The sequence below is a fragment of the Ixodes scapularis genome, unplaced genomic scaffold, assembly GCF_016920785.2.
Source record: "Ixodes scapularis isolate PalLabHiFi unplaced genomic scaffold, ASM1692078v2 PGA_scaffold1__304_contigs__length_218370807, whole genome shotgun sequence".
In the NCBI taxonomy this organism is placed as follows: Eukaryota; Metazoa; Arthropoda; class Arachnida; order Ixodida; family Ixodidae; genus Ixodes; species Ixodes scapularis.
In genome coordinates, this window is record NW_024609846.1 from 23852785 (window position 1) to 23870300 (window position 17516).

The following is a 17516-nucleotide window of genomic DNA, read 5'->3' on the forward strand; positions in this document are numbered from 1 at the left end:
AAAGAATAAAAACTTTAGTCCAGTGGAACAAATGGCGACGTCTGTTGCGACAGCGGTCCCAAAAGCGTTCTTCTCACTTGGTGCCAGATCAGGCTGTCACACGTTCTTTTGCCGGCACCTGCTGCCAATATTCACCACACCATAGTCCATGACTGTAGCAACTGCACTGCGATTTGGTCGGAGACAGAAATCATTCACAAGGAATGATGCAAAAAGATTAGTAAGGGAGACGGTGCGGATAAAATCTCTAGGTAATTGTATAAGTCAGGCTTCGTTACAGTTCAATAAAAATTCCAAAAGCTTTTTAAGAAATTTTTTAGTACGGGATGTGTATTGAACGGATTTGCCCCGTTTTCCAGGTTCAGTGTGTGTCGTCCCTTCATTGCTGGCTGCTGGCATGGAATTAGTGTTTTTTTGTGGAGAGGGAATTTTTTCTTTTTTGGAACCTTGGTTAGAATAGAATAGGTACTGATTCTTTTGTTAAATTTTGGAAGAGATTGTAGTCATCTTTGCAAGTCGGCCTGAAGGCTGTCCATAGTACTACTTTGTGTATTGGAGGGTTTGGCGTTTGGATTGTGTAGAGGTTGCCCCTTTGTGTTGGTGGTGGCTGATTGTGGGCTATATAAGGAGGCAGACTAAAAAAACCTGGCAGCCGAGCTTGAGACGTTGTCCTGTCCTTTTCTGTTCCTTCGACTTATATGTTCATTTCTGCCCCAGTCTCAGGCTTATTCAAAATGGTTAACAGTTGAACGCCTGGGCTGCCAATGCTTATAACACGTGCTGCACATGAACTGCTATAGTTCTGCAAACTTCATTGCAGCAATAATGGCCAACAAAAGCAAACCCAAATATTTGCAAATGGATTGACCAGGAGCAGTTCGAATGACCTGGTGCTTGCAACCAAATAGTAAGTTGCACTCGGTCGACATGCTTCGGTATAGAAGTTGCACTACAGCAAAAAGGCAGAAAGCTTCACAAAGGCGAGAAAAAAAGTATTTTGCTTTTATTTCCTGACTTTAACAGCGAAAATCATGTTTCCAGGTCCAACACTCATGAGTAAGGTTTATTTTGCCCCATTGAATTCATACCTAATATCACTTCATGGTCCATCTAAACCACCGAGGGGCAGATCGGCATTCGAGCATGGAACTGCCGTGGGTTTGAGTGCATTTGTTTGTAAAACTAAAGGCAGAAAGATAAAACAATTTATAATCTGTACAGACCATTTACACAGTTGCATAGCCATGGCAAATATGGCTTGGGCATGAGAAGACTCCATAAAAAGAAATATGTCGTCGACAATCCCGCACCATAAATTCCTGTAAACATGGCTTGGGCACTGCAAAGATATCTCACCTGCAGCCATAAAACGAAGTATGAAGTATTGCCATGATTGAATCTTCAAAATCCTAATCAAACTGAAATGAGGCAGGCAACAGAGGATGAAGTGTAGCACACAAGAATCCTAACTATAACTTGCGACAAAAATTCCTTAAACTTCTAATCAGGTCAGGAACCTCGATTAGTATGTCTTGTCCTCCACACCAGGCCTCGTCCCTATACTCAACTCATTCACTGCCATGGACAAGCTGGCCCCGCCAGCAGATTCATCTTTGTTCCCAACCCTCCCAAAGTTGCAACCACAATTGATTGGGGCACCTTCGCTGCACGAGCGACAATAATGCTTTGATCTCCTACCACACCACGCTGTCGCAGATCCCTGGGTTAAGAATCTGGTAAACACGGCTTCTTGCGCCATCATTAACAATCGTCTAGCTTCTACTCTCGTGATCTATCTATTTACTCTCATTCACCTCTCCTTTAGGAGGAGTTCGTAACATGAAGAACTAACAGGACTCAACACCATCAAAGCTTGTAGCACTTTCTGACATGCAAGGTTTTGTGGCGATTCGTGTGCGGCCTCGACATCGTGTCGGTGACACATGGGCATCACGTAGAGCAACATTGGCAGCACATCAGAACGACCTCGGCAACACGACCTCGATAATACGTCAATGCAACCCTGGCAACATGTTGGTGCAGCCTTGGCAATATGTCGGTGCAACCTTGGTAACACATTCGTGTGACCTTTTCCACATGTCGGTGCAACCTCGGCATCATGTTGGTGCGAAGTCTAACATGCTAATGAAACATGTCGTTGTGACATCAGCAACATGCCACCATGTCCTTGGTGGCACGGCAGTGTTTCCTTGGCGGCACACCGGCACTACCTCGGCAACATGTCAGTGCGACCTCATTAACACGTCGGTGCGACCTCGGCAACATGTCGATGCAGCCTCGGCATCATGGTGGTGTGGCGTCGGCATCACGTCGGCATTATGTCCAGACCCGCTGGCCCAAGCTTGCATCCGGCCTGGCCACCTGCCCCCTGCGCAGCACCTGCTGCAGTAACGCCTCGAGCCTGGCCACAGGCCCGCTTGTGCCCCCGGCCTCCTGCTTCAGCCTGGGGAAGTAGTCCTTGCAGAGCATGTGCAGGCCCTTGCGAAACTGCCGCCCGTATACCTGGCCCAGCAGCCAGCCAGCCACCTCCAGGAAGGTGCATAGCAGGGTGGCTGCCAGGTCCGGGCTGGGCGGAGTCGCATTGGTGGTCGCGGCGAGCCAGGCCCAGCCACGCTCCGGCCCCAGCGGGTGGGGCTTGCCCTTGTGCCACGGGGGCGCCGGCGTCTGAATCATGGCGGCGTACAGGCGCACCAGGCCCGTGATGCGGTGCAGGAACTGAGTCTCCGTCTCCAGGCAGCCGTCCTGGCCGCACTTGTAGCCGCATAGGCTGTGGAAGGATCCCAGATTTGACATCTTAACTACTTTCATGACAAACTTCCTAAATGGAAAAGCATGACAGAATACATACAAATGTAAAATAGTTGAGCCCACAACAACCCACTTAAAAACAACAGACGGCACAACCATTACAATAAGCATAAGGGCAATGATGTTTGGATGGAACAGCACGGATGAACAGTCACATTCACAGGCACACAAGAAGGAAACAGACTTGCAGCGCTGATTAACAACTCAGTCCTATATTTCTTCTTCCTCAAATCTTTCTCCTCCTTCGCCGTTACTGAAAACATTTAAAATTTTGACACACCAGAACTGTAGGTCCGCGCTTGACAGATTGATATGGCAATCAGAATGTCAAGGAAGAACTCGTAAATGGGCCCGATGTACTAGAAATGAAGCTTGATAATGTGGATGCTAGGGCCAGTGAGAAAAACAAAACAAATTAGTCGTTAGTTGTTTATACACCAGGAGTTTAGTCTACCAGAACATGGCGACATTGTTACCCACTGTAGATGAGCAATTTAGCCAGTGCGGTACAACCGCTAGCCTGGGGTCTTTAACGTGCACCACGCAGTAGTGATACACGACCGCACGCCGGTACCATGCTCATCCAGATCGAAACGGGCAGGGGTGGGGCTCGAACCCAGGATCCCTGGGTTCTGCAGCGCGAGCTTTCGCTCCACGCGCGTCGAGCTGGGTGTGCGCTTTAGCCCACTCGGCCACCGATCCCCCTCGGTCAGTGAGAATATGTTCTCAGTAACGGCGAAGGAGAAGAACTTGAAGATTTGAGGAAGAAGAAATATAGGACTGAGCTGTTAGTCAGTGCTGCGAGTCTGTTTCCTTCTTGTGTGCCTGTGAGTGTTACTGTTCATCCGCACTGTTCCATCCAAGAACGAATTGCTAACTAGCCCAAGCATCCACATTATCAAGCAATGATGCTGCGTCTTGGATAGAACGAATGTCTGTGGACACACCACTCGGTTACAACGAATACACCGGCACCATCAATTTTCCCGTGGAGCCACGCGCGCAATCTGTCGGATCATGAGAGCAGCTTCCCTTACACAGCCTCAGAGAGCGCAAGAGGAAAAACAAAAGCAGTCGAGTTAAACAAAAAAAACCTTCAGCCTTTCCACTCTAGTGAAGAAGGAAGACTAGCGAAGCTGTCCCATGGTGAGAATGAAGTAATGGCCGGCCGCAAGTCGGCAAGCCAGAGTGTAAAGGCTGGAAAGGTTGCCGCCATCTATAAGCGATGGCGGCAGCTGTTCGGAGCGTTGGGTTGACATTCATTTGCTGGCGGACACGATCCTGGGGAAACTGCCCTTAACAAATCCGCTGTAAAAAACAAAGCAACCACGTGTGCAACGTTGGTGCGTGCGTGATGGCTCCTGCTTTCCTTTCTCCGAGTTGCCAGAGAGACCATGATCAAGGCGTCGGGCGCCACGCCCAGAAGAGGACAGAGGACCGACGTGCTGCACGTCCTTCTCTCCTTCTCCAACGCATAATGCAAGCTATCTTAAGACAAGCCGGTAGGCCAAGTAGGAACCATGTCGGTCTTTTTGCTCAGCACAACAGTGCATCCAGCAGCAGCGTGCTGTCCCGTCCTCCCCTCGGCTCCTGGATGGACTTGACTAGTGACGTCACCAACAACGCTGCGACGCTTGCCACTTGCTATGCTTGTTGGGTTATTTTTTTGGCGGGGACGAAAGATCCATGTGCGATGTGCGACTGCCTCCTGGTGCTGGTGGTAAGAATAGCAAGCTGTGGGTGACTGCGCAGTACGCACCAATGTAGACAGAAGTGACCAGCAGCTGCCCTTTGTCATGGAATGACCCGTGACTTGTTCCTGAAATTGTTGCGGATGCTTTGCAAATTATGCGCCTGTGCGCTAAGGGCACAACACCAAAGCGTGGATGACCCGTGACCTGTATGCAGAGCGGCTCGTTGAGTATGACCACGACAAGGTGAGGAACGGCAGAAAGGTTCCGCTCGTGCTCGACAACTGCACGGCGCATCACGTGCAGCCTTCTGTCACTGCAGCGACCATGCTTTTCCCGACATTTAATGCCGTGTCTAGGATGCAACCACTTGACACGGGAATAATTCAAACATTCAAAGCGCGCTGTCGGCGACGTGTTCTCCGGTGCATGGTGACCGCCATCGACCGGTCAGCTTCGGGGCTCCTTGCTCACAACTGTGAAGATGCTGAAAGTCACGTGGATGGAACTCGCCGCATCGTGCATTAGAAACTGCTTTCGCAGAGCAAGATTCATGAACACAGTCGAGACCGATGGTGATGATGCCATCGAACTTTCGCACGAACATCAGCCTCACAACGATTTGTGGAAACGGGTCATTGACGCGGAGCTAGCTCACCCCGACGTTGCTTGGGATGACTTTGTTCGTGCAGACGACGACGTCGATATTGCAGTGCCTTGTGCGAATGAAGGCGTCGTTCGCGAAGTCCAAGCACTCTGCAACGCTCAAGACTCTGATGATTAAGCCGATGAGGATGCAGAACCTCCACCAGTAACCGTAAATGTGTCAACTGCCGTGAACTATATTGCATGTCCGAAGCAACTTGTATGGAGCAGAGTGCTCGGTGACAAGCACGTGTCTGCACTTAACCGACTAAAGAGCGCCGTCCCCTCTCCCGCTTTATGGAAGCAGGTCCGCATAACCGACTTGATTTCGGAATAAGCAACCTTTGTTTGATTCAATGCTATTTCTGGCTTTACCGTATTTACTCGCATTATGAACACACTTTTTTTTCTGAAGAATTGACACGTGGGGTAAAATTTTTGCATTTGCACACCTTGTGCAAATGTCATTTTAGGCGCCAATATGACATGGCATGGTACTTTGGCACGTCTCCACTGACGAAGGCTGGCCCATGACTGGTCGTGGGCGTGCCACAGTAACTATGCTCTATAAGTTGCAAACCTTTTGTCATAGAAAAAGCGCCTTTTCAAGGTCACTCAGCACAGAGAGCGATGCGACCGTTCTTAGGCCTAACCACTTTCACGATATCACAGTTCGAAAGCGGAGCACAGAAGAAGGCATGTTTTTTTACATCAATGCATCCCATGGATGAGGCACATCCGGGGCTGGCCAATTCCTCGACCCCAGCTTCGCTAGGCGTGCGCGCCGCTTGGTTTCATTGTTGATCACTTCTGCAACCACGCAATTTCAGCCATTACGAGAACAGCTTGGTTTGGCTTGACTTGGCCTGGCCGCTTGGCAGCAAAAGAAAATTCGTGGGCTTGGTGGCTAGCCAGCTAGCTAAGATGGACGCAGTTCAAGACTCGCCGAGCTGAAAATTAAAAATGCGTTCATTACGAGAGGAAAACCAAAAAAGCCCAAATATTGATGCTTGTTGTGGGGGGTGCATTCATTATGCGAGTAAATACGGTACTTATGAAAAGCCCACTTACTGCGAACTTCGGAATATAACGAACAAATGCCGTGCAACTATCGGGTTCACTATAAGTGGGCTCGACTGCAAGTCAATTAATTTTAATCCCAGCTAAAATGAAAAGGTATGTAGGTTCTTTGCTGGATCAAACAGAATGTGGCCCTCAACTCCATTCGGCTTTGGCAGTTGAAGATGAAGTCACTGTCGAGGCATTGTTAAAGACAAAGTCACTGACGTGCCTGCTTGTCGTTCTTGTTTATGGCAGGCTTCAATGTGCCCCAAAGTGCTCCGAGTTAGCCTTTTTGCTATATTCACTTTGGTTCTAGACTTCATAATGGACAAATGCCAATAATGCTAAGTGGTGCCGAGACAATGGACAGTAACAAAGTCCAGTCCCATCGGTGAATGCACCCTTAAAAGTTCTGGCACCTCGCCAGTATCCAACAACCGTGTTCTCCAAAGCGATGAAGAATGATTATTGCTGGCACACCTGAGGTACTCCGTCTCGGACTGGCTCGGGTCCCGGCGGAAAAAGACGGGCACCAGGAACGGGCAGCGTAGGTAGAAGTGGCCCAGTAGGAGGTCGCCGATCTCCGGGAACTTGCACCAGAGCCCCACCGCCAGGGCCGCCACGGGGAACGCAGAGTCCGCGTTGGAGTTGATCTGCTCCTCCCCTTGGAGCTGTGCAACGCGGAAGCGGAACTTCCACGTCCAGAGCAATTCATCCTCTCGCTTGAGAGAGGCAACAATGTCACTTGGACGGAACTCACCTTGCATTGGTTTCATTGTTACATGCCGTGGAAGCTCCCAGCAAAGATCAGGATGTAGTTCCGAAAATATTATAAAATATATTACGCCCCTTTTCTGAGATCTATCTCAGAAAAGGGGCGTGTTACAATGTTTGACCACGTCTCCGATACAGTCTCATTAATCCTAACTCCAGGAAGCCATAGACTTTAGTTTTAAATATCACAAGCCTGAATTATCATAAATTTATCTAAATATGGACGTGAGGAAAAGTAGTGATTTTCTACAGGAATAGATACACATACCATGCAGATTTTTTACACTTTTCCTCTACACTGGCCTATTCATAAGCAGGCACACACATAAAACATTGGTGAAGTTCGAAGCGAATAGTGGTTTTGACCAAACATTTTCTAATCGAACAGTTTCTCGAAGCCTTTTACTACTGTCATACCAAAGTTAAACGAAGATTCAGATGAACTGGTGAAGGTTCTTCTCAACCTTCCACTTGTCCACTTCTAAGCTTAGTTTGTTTTAATATAACTATATCTATGAACTGTGGCCTCAGAAAGTCCAATGCTTACATTGAGGTGGCATGTAAATGACAGATTTGACATAAAAGTAAACCTAAAGAGACGCCCAGCTATCCTAATCGAGGGAATTTATAAATCTGCTCGCTATATGCAACTATTCTTTTTTAATCTAAAATTTAACTCCCACAGAAAAAAACAAAAACAAAAAAACAAACAAGCACAGACAATGAAAGCAGATCGTCATGATAGATCGGCTTGCATAATTGCGGTGGGTTAGTCCCATCAAGTGCGCTTTTCACCGAGCACCCGTGTACTGAGGAAAAGCAATGACCGCGAGCTTCGTGGGTATTGCTTTTCCGCAGTACACAGGTGCTCGGGGAGAAGCGCACTCAACGGGGCTAACCCGCCGCGATAAACAAACAGAGTGAATTAACCGAAAACGCTGTTCGAATTAAGCAGCTTGCTTATAAATGCATAAAAAAACATAGTGGGACAACAAAATTTTTTAAATTCGTTTGAAGTAACTGGGAGTAGAAAATATCTGAGTGAATTATCGCGAGTTCACAGTAGAGAAAAAGGCCATGCCTGATTGTAATTTCTGCTTTTGTGGGATGCTTGAGGCACGTAGGCTGAGTTTGTATCATAAAAAAATTAACTTCAGGTTATCGTTAAGAGCTGCTTACTTGTCCTGGTCAACTCTGCTATTCTAAAAAGAAACAGGAAAGCAAGTCCACAAGCCCCCAAGTCTAACACGGGCTCGTAACCTCAAAAAAGCTGCGCGTCTTCTCGTGAAATGGGATACGGAGGTGCACATAAACACAACCGGCCATGGCTCAGTGACCTGTCCATGTTCCGATCAGTATTGACACTCACCACAATCTTCTCGGCAACTTTGTCGAGGCAGAAGCGTTGCGCCAGCGGATGTGCGGAGGTCGAGATGGTCCGCGATCCGGATTGGAACGGCTTCCCGGACAGGATGGAAGTCAGCTGGTCCAGCTTGTCCCGCACCGACAGGGAGTTGGCCAGTGCATTCACTGGGATGGTAACCGCCTTGAGCAGGTCAAAGCAGTACTTCTTGCGCTAGTTGGGGGAAGGACACGGTCCATGAAGGGCCAAATTTCTTACTGCAAAACATTCGGCACCTAAGGGCTACGACCCTGCGGCGACAATACTGAATTTCGTTCTTGCTTCTAAACCGAGGACGCTCGGCCAATACTGCCGCGTGTGTGGTCGAGTTGGCAGTACATGTGCTGCTAGTCTAGTTTTCGTCTCCAGTTGCTTAGCTGAAAAGTTCTGTGGCATTCTTGTCAGCTGTCTAGTGTTCTAGTGTAGAACCTTCGTGAAAAGCGGGGCCTGTATAAAAGCGGTCATACTGCGCTGCATCAAGATGGTTTTTTACAAGCGCAATCCTGCTGTCCCGCCGACACCGATGCCCACAACGCTCATTATTGTACCGTTGTTTTGGCATAAGTTTGCCACATTAAACCAGTAGTTTTTCCAGTTACTCGAGACTTGTCAACTATAATTCGTGACAATATCATAATTATGCTCGAGGATGCAAAGGAACAAACTCTCCTTCTGTATTTACTAAGCAAGTTTTGTAATTGCTAATGAACAAAGCCCATCCATCTACTTCTTCAGAGGCCGCACATACGCTGCAGGAGACTGTGAGCACAATCATGATATTGGCACATCTCTGGATTTTACGTGAAAAGTACCGGCGGGCACCAAATTTCACCACTTAGCTTAGTGCCCCAAATACGCTGAGAACTGAGAACTCTGTCATCTCGTGACGAGGATAAGTTGAAGGTGCTAAGTCAGCTGAGCGCACGAGACAGCCACTGAGAACAAAACGAAGCAGGACACTGCCCGACAACCCAAGTCGTACCGTCTTGTCCTGAGACAGCTCCTTGTAGGAAGCCTGCCACTTGTCCAGGTTGTCCAAGATGTCCGAGTGCCTCTGTAGGAGGCTCGTCGCACTCCTCCCCGCGACGTGGGTGCTGGGAGCTGCCATCGTCACGACCAAAACGTAATCGTTTGATGGATAACAGCGCCACAGACGATGACATTAGCCACATTCAAAACAATCAATGCCCCATTATAATATAAATTTCGATACATACATTTTATTTTTATTATTTTGAAAGATTTTGTCTATAGGGTAATTTCACATGACATACTTCCAGTTTAAAATTTCGCCGGATGGCACGTTGATAAACTCTCACCCTGCCTTCCTACACATGAAGGCAGTGTTTTCCAGATTGCTTGAGTTCTTTTGTGTCCCGATTGGCTGCGCCAGCCAGAGGAGTGGGGGATATAAAAAGGCGTCGGCTGGTACTCTAATTTCATACGAGCCGGTTTTTCGTCCGGACTTATAACAGTCAGGTGATTGAGAGGTTGACCCATTGGCAGCCAAAATGGCCCCCAAAGAATACCCTCAAGACAATCCCCCCCCCCCCCAAAAAAAAAAAAAAAAAAGCAGAGCAATATTAAGTTTATGCAACCCCAACTATGTTACCGGTCATATTTACCGAGTTCTGCCATCAATAGAGCCACTCACCACCATGCATGTGTGTTTCACAAGATAATGTCAATACCTAATCCTCTGCATGCAAACTAATGCCGAAAGTGGCGGACACTTTTCATCAACATGGCGGAACGCGGCTTATCGGAGGGGAAAAGGTGTTTTGTGAAACCACCCTATAGAATTTATGACACAAAGGCATTTTTCTGTTGACCTATAATTTACTCAATCTAACTGCTCTGTATGTACAATTTATTTCACAAAGAAATTTCAACCCCGTTCTTCAAACAATGCGAGGATATGTCTTAGGAAGAACTACTACGGACCTCGGCAGTGAACTCGTTCGCTGAACCGCTGAAACGCGAGATCCTTCAGCTTAGATGCAATGCCAGCACTCACCCGGGGCAGGTAGTGAAGACGTGTCAGATGCAACCGTCGACTGCCTTCGGGAAGGATTGTGCTCCTCTGACTTCTGCCTCTGCAGCTGCTGGGTCTCCAAGCCTTTGGCAGTGGCTTGTTCTGTTCCAGGACGGGGCAAATATTCGAGTCACTATACTTCGACAGAAATAATAGAGTTAAGTTTATAGTGAGATCGCCCAAGTGATTCGCTGCGATTCCCTAAATGAACTGACAAATTTGTTGGCCGTGACTCCCTCTCGTTTGTTTATTCTTCCTAGATAGTCTGATTTACCATCTGTGTGGCTGCACAGAAAAGTAGACGCACATGGACCTTGTTTGAAAGCATCGTAGCTAGTATTCGACTACACTAGTCATCCGAACGACTGCACTGAAATACTAGAGTCACCCCTCCATCATAGGTAGGCATTTGGGAACTCACTCGCTCCCCATCACAACGCCAGACATAAGCTCACCCACCAAAATAATTCGCATCACACCAACTCCCAAAGTCAAGCAACCAGATAGTTTAACTGTACCAAAACTTCAACGCCCATCTCATCACGCAGTTCAGCCGAGTAAAAAACTTGCCCCGACAACATTACCATCGACTCCGAATTCATAAAGTAACTAACTGCCACATCACGAGCTCTTCAGAGTTCACAAAGTCACTCACCGTCACATTATGAACTACTCTAAGTTCACGACATCATTCAGAGTCATTCACAATCATGCAGAGGGAGCTACTGAGTAGGTTCACGAGTGAGTTCTAGGCACATGCAAATAGTGGATTTTGAGGTTGAAGCATTAAAATTAAAAGTAAATAGTGGTTTTGGCCGAATATTTCCGAATTGAATATAGAATAGATTCTCTAAGCCTGTCACTGTTGCACAATGCTTAGACAAAAACCTGGCTGAACTCGTGAAGGTTGTTCCCAAGCTTCCACTTGTCCATTTCTAAATCTATCATTATTTATCGACTGTAGTCTCAGAAAGACCAATGCCTACGTTGGGATGGCAAGTAAATGATGCATTTGACATAAAATTAAATGTAGAGAGATGCCCAGCGGTACTTAATCGAGGGGATTTATGAATATTCTTTCTATATGCAAATATATTTTCTTCAGCCAGAAATTATTAACACAGGTTGTCAGAAGTTCTGTGTCTAACATATACTCATGCGTTATAGCCAGTTTATTTTGGAAGTTTTACTGCAACATACATATCAACATTCACAAAGTCTCCGTTTCCTTTAAATACACCAGGTGCGTGTGTGTAACATCCTGTTTTGACAGTGTACTTTCCTCCTAAGCATGCAGGTGCAATATTTGTATTTTTCAAGGTGTTGATTGCAGTGGCTTAGCCCCCTTGAGTGCACATCATGCCGAGCACCGGTGCACCGCGGAGAAGCAACACCCGCAGAAGAGAGCTCCGCGGGTGTTGCTTTTCTGCGGTGCACCGGTGCTCGGTAAGAAGCGCGCAACGACGCTAACCTGCCACGATCAACACTTAAAAAATATGAATATTGCAATTCACCTCGAAGCGAATATTGAATATTTGTACAACCTTAGCTGAGTTTACAAAGTCATTCAGTCATTTACAATCGCACAGTCGGAGTGAATGAGCGAGTTTGTTAGAGAGTTTACTCGGTCATTCACAACCATGTGGTGAGTGCTACTGAGTGAGTTTGTGAGTTTACGAAGTCACACACAGCTATTCACATTCAGCCAGTGAGAGTGACCGTGCAAGTTTGAGAAAAAGTTCATGAACCAAGTAAACGTCACACAATGAGAGTGACTAAGTGAGTTCACGAAGTCATTTGGTCATTCACAATCATGAAACGAATGAGTGAGAACGTCGGCGACTTTGCAAAGTAATCCAAAGTCAATCCCAATCATGCGGTGAGAGGGACTGAGCAAGTTCATCAGTGAGTTCACGAAGTCATTCCGTCATTCAAAACAATGCAGGTGGGTGACTGAGTGAGGTCACAGGCGAGTTCATAAAGTTGTTTCTAATAATGCCCAATCGTGTGGAAAGAGTGACTGAGCAATTTCACGGGGGAGGAACACTCCAGAGAGTGAAGCGGGCGGCTCACCGATGTCGGCAATGACGGCGTGTACGAGGCCCTTCACCTCGGTGGCAAGGTCAAGCGCCTGGGTGAGCTCCTCGCGTGACACCGTGCGCAGTGCCCCGAAAGTGGCCACCTGGCGTGCCACCCGGTCCAGCAGGCCCAGGTGGTCCTCCCTGGCGGTGCTCAGGTGGCGCGCGTGGCTGCAGTTCTCCAGGGCGCCCCTCACCGACGCCAACGTCGCCTCCATGTCCCGGCAGTGGGCGCTCAGGGACTCTGCCCGCTGCTCCGACTCCGCCTGCCTGCAGGGGCGCGTATGCCGTCATCACTAGGGCCACCGTATGTAGTGGCTTTAGCTCCCAGAGTAGTGACGTGATGCAAAAAGACCTAAATGCACATCAGAAGTGCCATAGCCATCTTTATTTCGGGCCTGGAGGTTACAATGGTGGACATAAAACAGTGCTAAGGACGAGGACTAGTAGAATCGAACAGGACGGACGCTGACTAGCAACCGGCATTTTAATATGCAAGAATAAGAAAGACGGAAAAGAAAATTGTAAGTGGGAGATCTATAAAGAAGCAAACGAGGCAGATGACTAAGGAGCTGCAAATCTGGAATAAAAAATTACTATTAACAAACACAGTGCTGCTTTGTGTCCATAATGTTTAATCAACTAGCACAACAGCTCTTTTTGTTACCATGATAACTGAGCTGCTAGCACCAATAATGGTTTCCAAGAGCGTGAGCATAAACAAACAGAGATAGAAGAGTGGCATACCTCTTTCGCTCCTCTTCCTCGAGCTCCTTCTGCTTCAGCTCAGCCTCCTTGATCTTGTTCCTCAAGTGCTGAAACGAAAAAGGCAACGGAAACCAAGATCAGCCTACAAAGCTTCAGCGAGAACCTGGGATCATCCAAGTCAAAGACTGAGCACGAGCGTGGCAAGGTTGCGGAACGCCAGTGAACGACAATCGGATGGAAAGCTATGGTCAATGTACTGTGTCGTGGCTGCCTCCGAGATATCCCACAGAAAGTGCATTTGGTGGCGCACTGGTGGGGTAAACTCGCAGCTTCCTTTAGGCTGCTGCAAACCATCGCTGGGCCATTCACGAGTGCCAATTTTGGAGATTGTTCTGGGTTGGTAATAGCTCCAGAAAGATCCCTGCAGCCATAAGAAAACAGCAACAGATGCTAAATTATGTTTTGTACTCAAATTAGAACCTCACACCCACTTTCGTCAGGCATTGTTCCCTGACCAGAAAATGAGTTTGTCTATCTAAGGCAGTGGTTCTCAACCGCTGATGTTTCGGGGTCCCATCTGAATGGACAGATGTGATGGGGGACCCCATTCACCAGGAGGGAGTGGGTGCACTAGACGATTATGACAACAAAAGGGTAAGAAAACTAAATGCGTGCAAACTAACTTTGAGGCTCTCAGACAGAGAATTATCAATCCTACTTGGCACACATTATTTTAACTATTTAGTTTTGTGGGATAGCCAGCAACAAAAAAAAAAGTTTGTTGCTCGGCTTGATTGGCGGTAGACGGCTTTGGGGACCCTAAGAGGGCCTTCAAGGACTCTAAAGGGTTTGCAGACCTTCATTTGCGAACCACTGATCTAAGGAGTCAAAGGTCGCACCGACGCAACTTAATTACTGAGCCTCAACACAGTGAAGAGCACGCTGTAGAACCGAAACAGAGCAATGTGACGTCTCGGTGGTGCCAGCAATAGGTTCTCCTTTCCGTGCTACCCCTCGTACGACCACTCTGATCGACTGGTTTTTGGTTAGAATCAGTGACCCAAGGATCCTCCAAACACATCTGACGCAGCAGCAGACGAATGACAGGAATGTCATGCGAGCAAAAAACATGGGCTCACCCTCGCGTGGTTCTTGTGGTGCTCTTGAACCTTCTCTTTCTTCTCTGCGAGGTCCTGCAGCCTGAGGAAGAGATCTCACTTAGTCGCACAATGACTTGTATGGCGAAGGCAGTGGAAGACTGCAGACGACGCGCCATACCCCAGACGGCACAGCTAGGCAACGGCACTGAGAAAGGGCACAGTGAAGAAAGGAACATCCCCAATCAAGGAAGAGAAAGAGTGACGTCTCATTAAGTAAGGGCGTAGGGATGGCACAACAGAGTCCCATAAAGTGAAGAAGCAACAAATTGTATAACGAAATTGCTAAGTGTAACAGTCTCAAGTGCTACGCAATAATCATGTCCCAAGCACCTCAATAGAGGAGCCGTTCCATTTTCCCTGTCAGAAGAATCAAGAGAAAGCACAGAGCTTCTTTGTGCTTTTGGGCATTACTACTACACAGTTTTCTCCCACTCTTTTTATTTTCAATTAGTGCAGGAATAAAAATGAAAGCAGAGAAGAAGTCTTTTTGGGGAAGCATAACTCCCTTCGAGGTTTACATGCAAACAACAAACTTCGAGCTCCTGCAGAAGGGAATGGGGCATATGTCTGCCCCATTCCCTTTTCCCTGCAGTCGGCAAGGACAGCGAGAGGCGCGGAGAGAGAGTGCCCACCCCTGGGCGTAGTCCCTGTTGAGGCGGTCCAACTGCCGCTGGTACTCGAGCAGCTGGTCACGCTCCATGAGCAGCACATGCTTCTGCGCCTGCTGCTGCCACTTGAGCAGCTGCTGCTCGTGCTGAGCCCAGCGCTTACGCAGAGCCTCCTGCGCAAAGAAATCAAGTTGTTTTTTTCCGGACAAGCAATTTACTGACAGTGTCGAGAACTTTACAGCAAAGCCGTAGAATAGCAATGGGTAAACCACTGGCTCCGGGCTATATAGCTCGACTTCTGTCGTGTCATATAAAATGCATGGATGTCGGTCTGTAATCGTCGGCAATGTAGAAATTTTGGCTTGCGAGCTCATCTAGGCCAATCCACTAGTGCTGGTCTATTACGGTCACGCTTCTTACTTAGTGATTTGTTTTCAGCGTTCTTATCGTCTAATGCTGCTTTCCGATCGGCCACAGAGCAATAACGCAGGACATGGCACTCACCATGTCCTGCCTTTAAGCTGTCAGTGCCAGTACAAGGTACACAGGCACTGCTCACCCTCTTGTAAAGTTCTCCACTTCCTAATTCCACGCAGGCAAGAATAGGGGGCCTGACGAACTCCGCAGGTTTCCCCAGCCCATTTTGAGAAGACATGCTTTAAAATTTGGAACTTGGAGACCTCCGAAAGTAACCACGTTGGCCCGCAGACTCTCGGCAAGCGGGCTCCACACTGACAATGGTGGCTGCAATGTCACGCAGGCCAGTTCCGACTGCAACCACTTTAAGGCACTTCGAGGAGCGCACGAGCTTGCAAAACCTAACCCTCACTCCCCTACCGGGGTCGTCTCTGAACATCGCTCGCCACAAGCCATACGACCTCGTAACCTAAATGCCGGCAAGCCTCGTTTGTTGTTGAGGAAGCGTCCAGTGCAGTGCATAGGCACTCCCAGCAGCCATCAAAGAGTTCCCCTCTGTTTTGCCGAAGGAGCATACGCCTCTTCTGCAGGACGGGGAGGAATTCCAAGAGGTGTGCAGGAAGTATGGCCACCCGTTCTCCTCGAGGAAATGCTCATACATTTGTAGGTTCACCTGCCTCCGTGACGGTCTGGCGTGGGCCGCAATGGTGTCGTGGCTATGGATTGCTCACGGCTGCGCGAACCCTCGTACAGGCAGGGCACCTGCTGCCGTGTCCTTCGCTATGGTTCATGTCAAGGGGGAAGGGGGGCAGATGGGCATGCGCTTCAGTTGCCTGCCTCACAGCCTGTTTTGTTTGTTTGTTTTCCTTATAGGTGCATTTATGTATGTACGTGTCTACACCCACTCAGTAGCGCCCTAGCAAAAACATCTGCGTAAGGGTCCTCACATTTTTGTCTGGCCTAGCCCGCTGAGTGGGCAGATTAAACTGTGCAAATGAATTATTATTATTAAACGTGATAGGACTTGTTTGGTTTACGGTCAACTGTTCAATCACAGCTGACTCACTCTGACGCTGTTGAGGCGCTCCTCTTCGTACTCCAGTATCGAAAGGTCTGTGCCAGACGTGTCGACGAATTGCTTTAGGTCCTCAGTGTCGTCGGTCGCGGGCTTGACGTCACGTTCGGACGGCTCGTCGACGCTCGCCGGCGTCGGCTCGGGCTCTTCCAGGTCAGGCACAGAATCGTCCTCAGAGAAACTATGCGGCAGCAGCCTGCTGTCCAACTCGAAGGTCTCGGCAGCTCCCAGGATCTCCTAGTTTAACGAAAGGAGGAATCAGGTACATGCAATCTAGTCAGAACCGCGCCCTGCTACTGCTTCAGACGGCAGAGGTATACGTACCGGCCATCGCCCGTCTTGTAGCCAGTACGGATCGTAGTGTAGCTTCCCCTTGCTGCTCTCCCGCAGAGCTTTTAAAACGGCCTCAGTCATAGTTGCTCTTTCCGCCGTTTCTTTATTTTTCTTCAGGCTTGGGAAGACGAGCCAGCGACGTCAACAAACATGTCGAAGGTGAGATTCTGGATCGAAGCCGGGAACTTAAGATTGCGGTGCGGCAATGGCGACGGCGGACCGAGAAAAGATTAAGGAGGGACGCCGGGAGCCTGGTCGCTTCGTTCGGGCTAAGTTTATCCAAAATACCTGCAATCGAAGAACTTAGCTCAAACGAAAAGAACAGTCACTGTCCCAAACTCTGAACGCCGTGAATATTTGGAACTGGATTGGATTGGATATCGGCCTATTAACTAGGTGAAAAAAGTGCTCATTTACAGTGTGGTCAGACTGCATCACATTATTATACAAATTTGGCATTCGAGTGTTTACACCGGAGAACCTGACCATCCGATGGCACGCAAAGCTGTATGCGCAACATACACACACGCAAAAAAAAAAAAAGAAAAGAAAAAAAAATGTAAATAAAATAAAAAATAGGACACAAGGAAGCAGCTGAGGATAAACATTACATTAAAGGCCCGACGTGCACTTCCAAACTTTCCAGTTTTGCCCACCTCCTTTCCTATATCCTCTCCACTTTTTACCTTGCTCCAACTG

At 48.2% G+C, this 17516-nt stretch overlaps 1 protein-coding gene across 1 annotated transcript; it reads right to left on the reverse strand.

The window, feature by feature from the left end:
* Positions 1-988: 988 nt before the first annotated feature.
* LOC8033789 (nucleoporin GLE1) lies at positions 989-17199 on the reverse strand. Its single transcript, XM_042290659.1, has 11 exons — positions 16809-17199; positions 16476-16721; positions 15017-15165; positions 14364-14424; positions 13264-13331; positions 12512-12786; positions 10421-10540; positions 9386-9504; positions 8371-8577; positions 6708-6898; positions 989-2788 (listed from the first exon to the last, which is right to left on the reverse strand). The coding sequence occupies exons 1-11, from the start codon at positions 16896-16898 to the stop codon at positions 2338-2340; spliced, it is 1977 nt and encodes a 658-aa protein (XP_042146593.1). The 5' UTR covers positions 16899-17199; the 3' UTR covers positions 989-2337.
* Between the last annotated feature and the right edge of the window lie 317 nt (positions 17200-17516).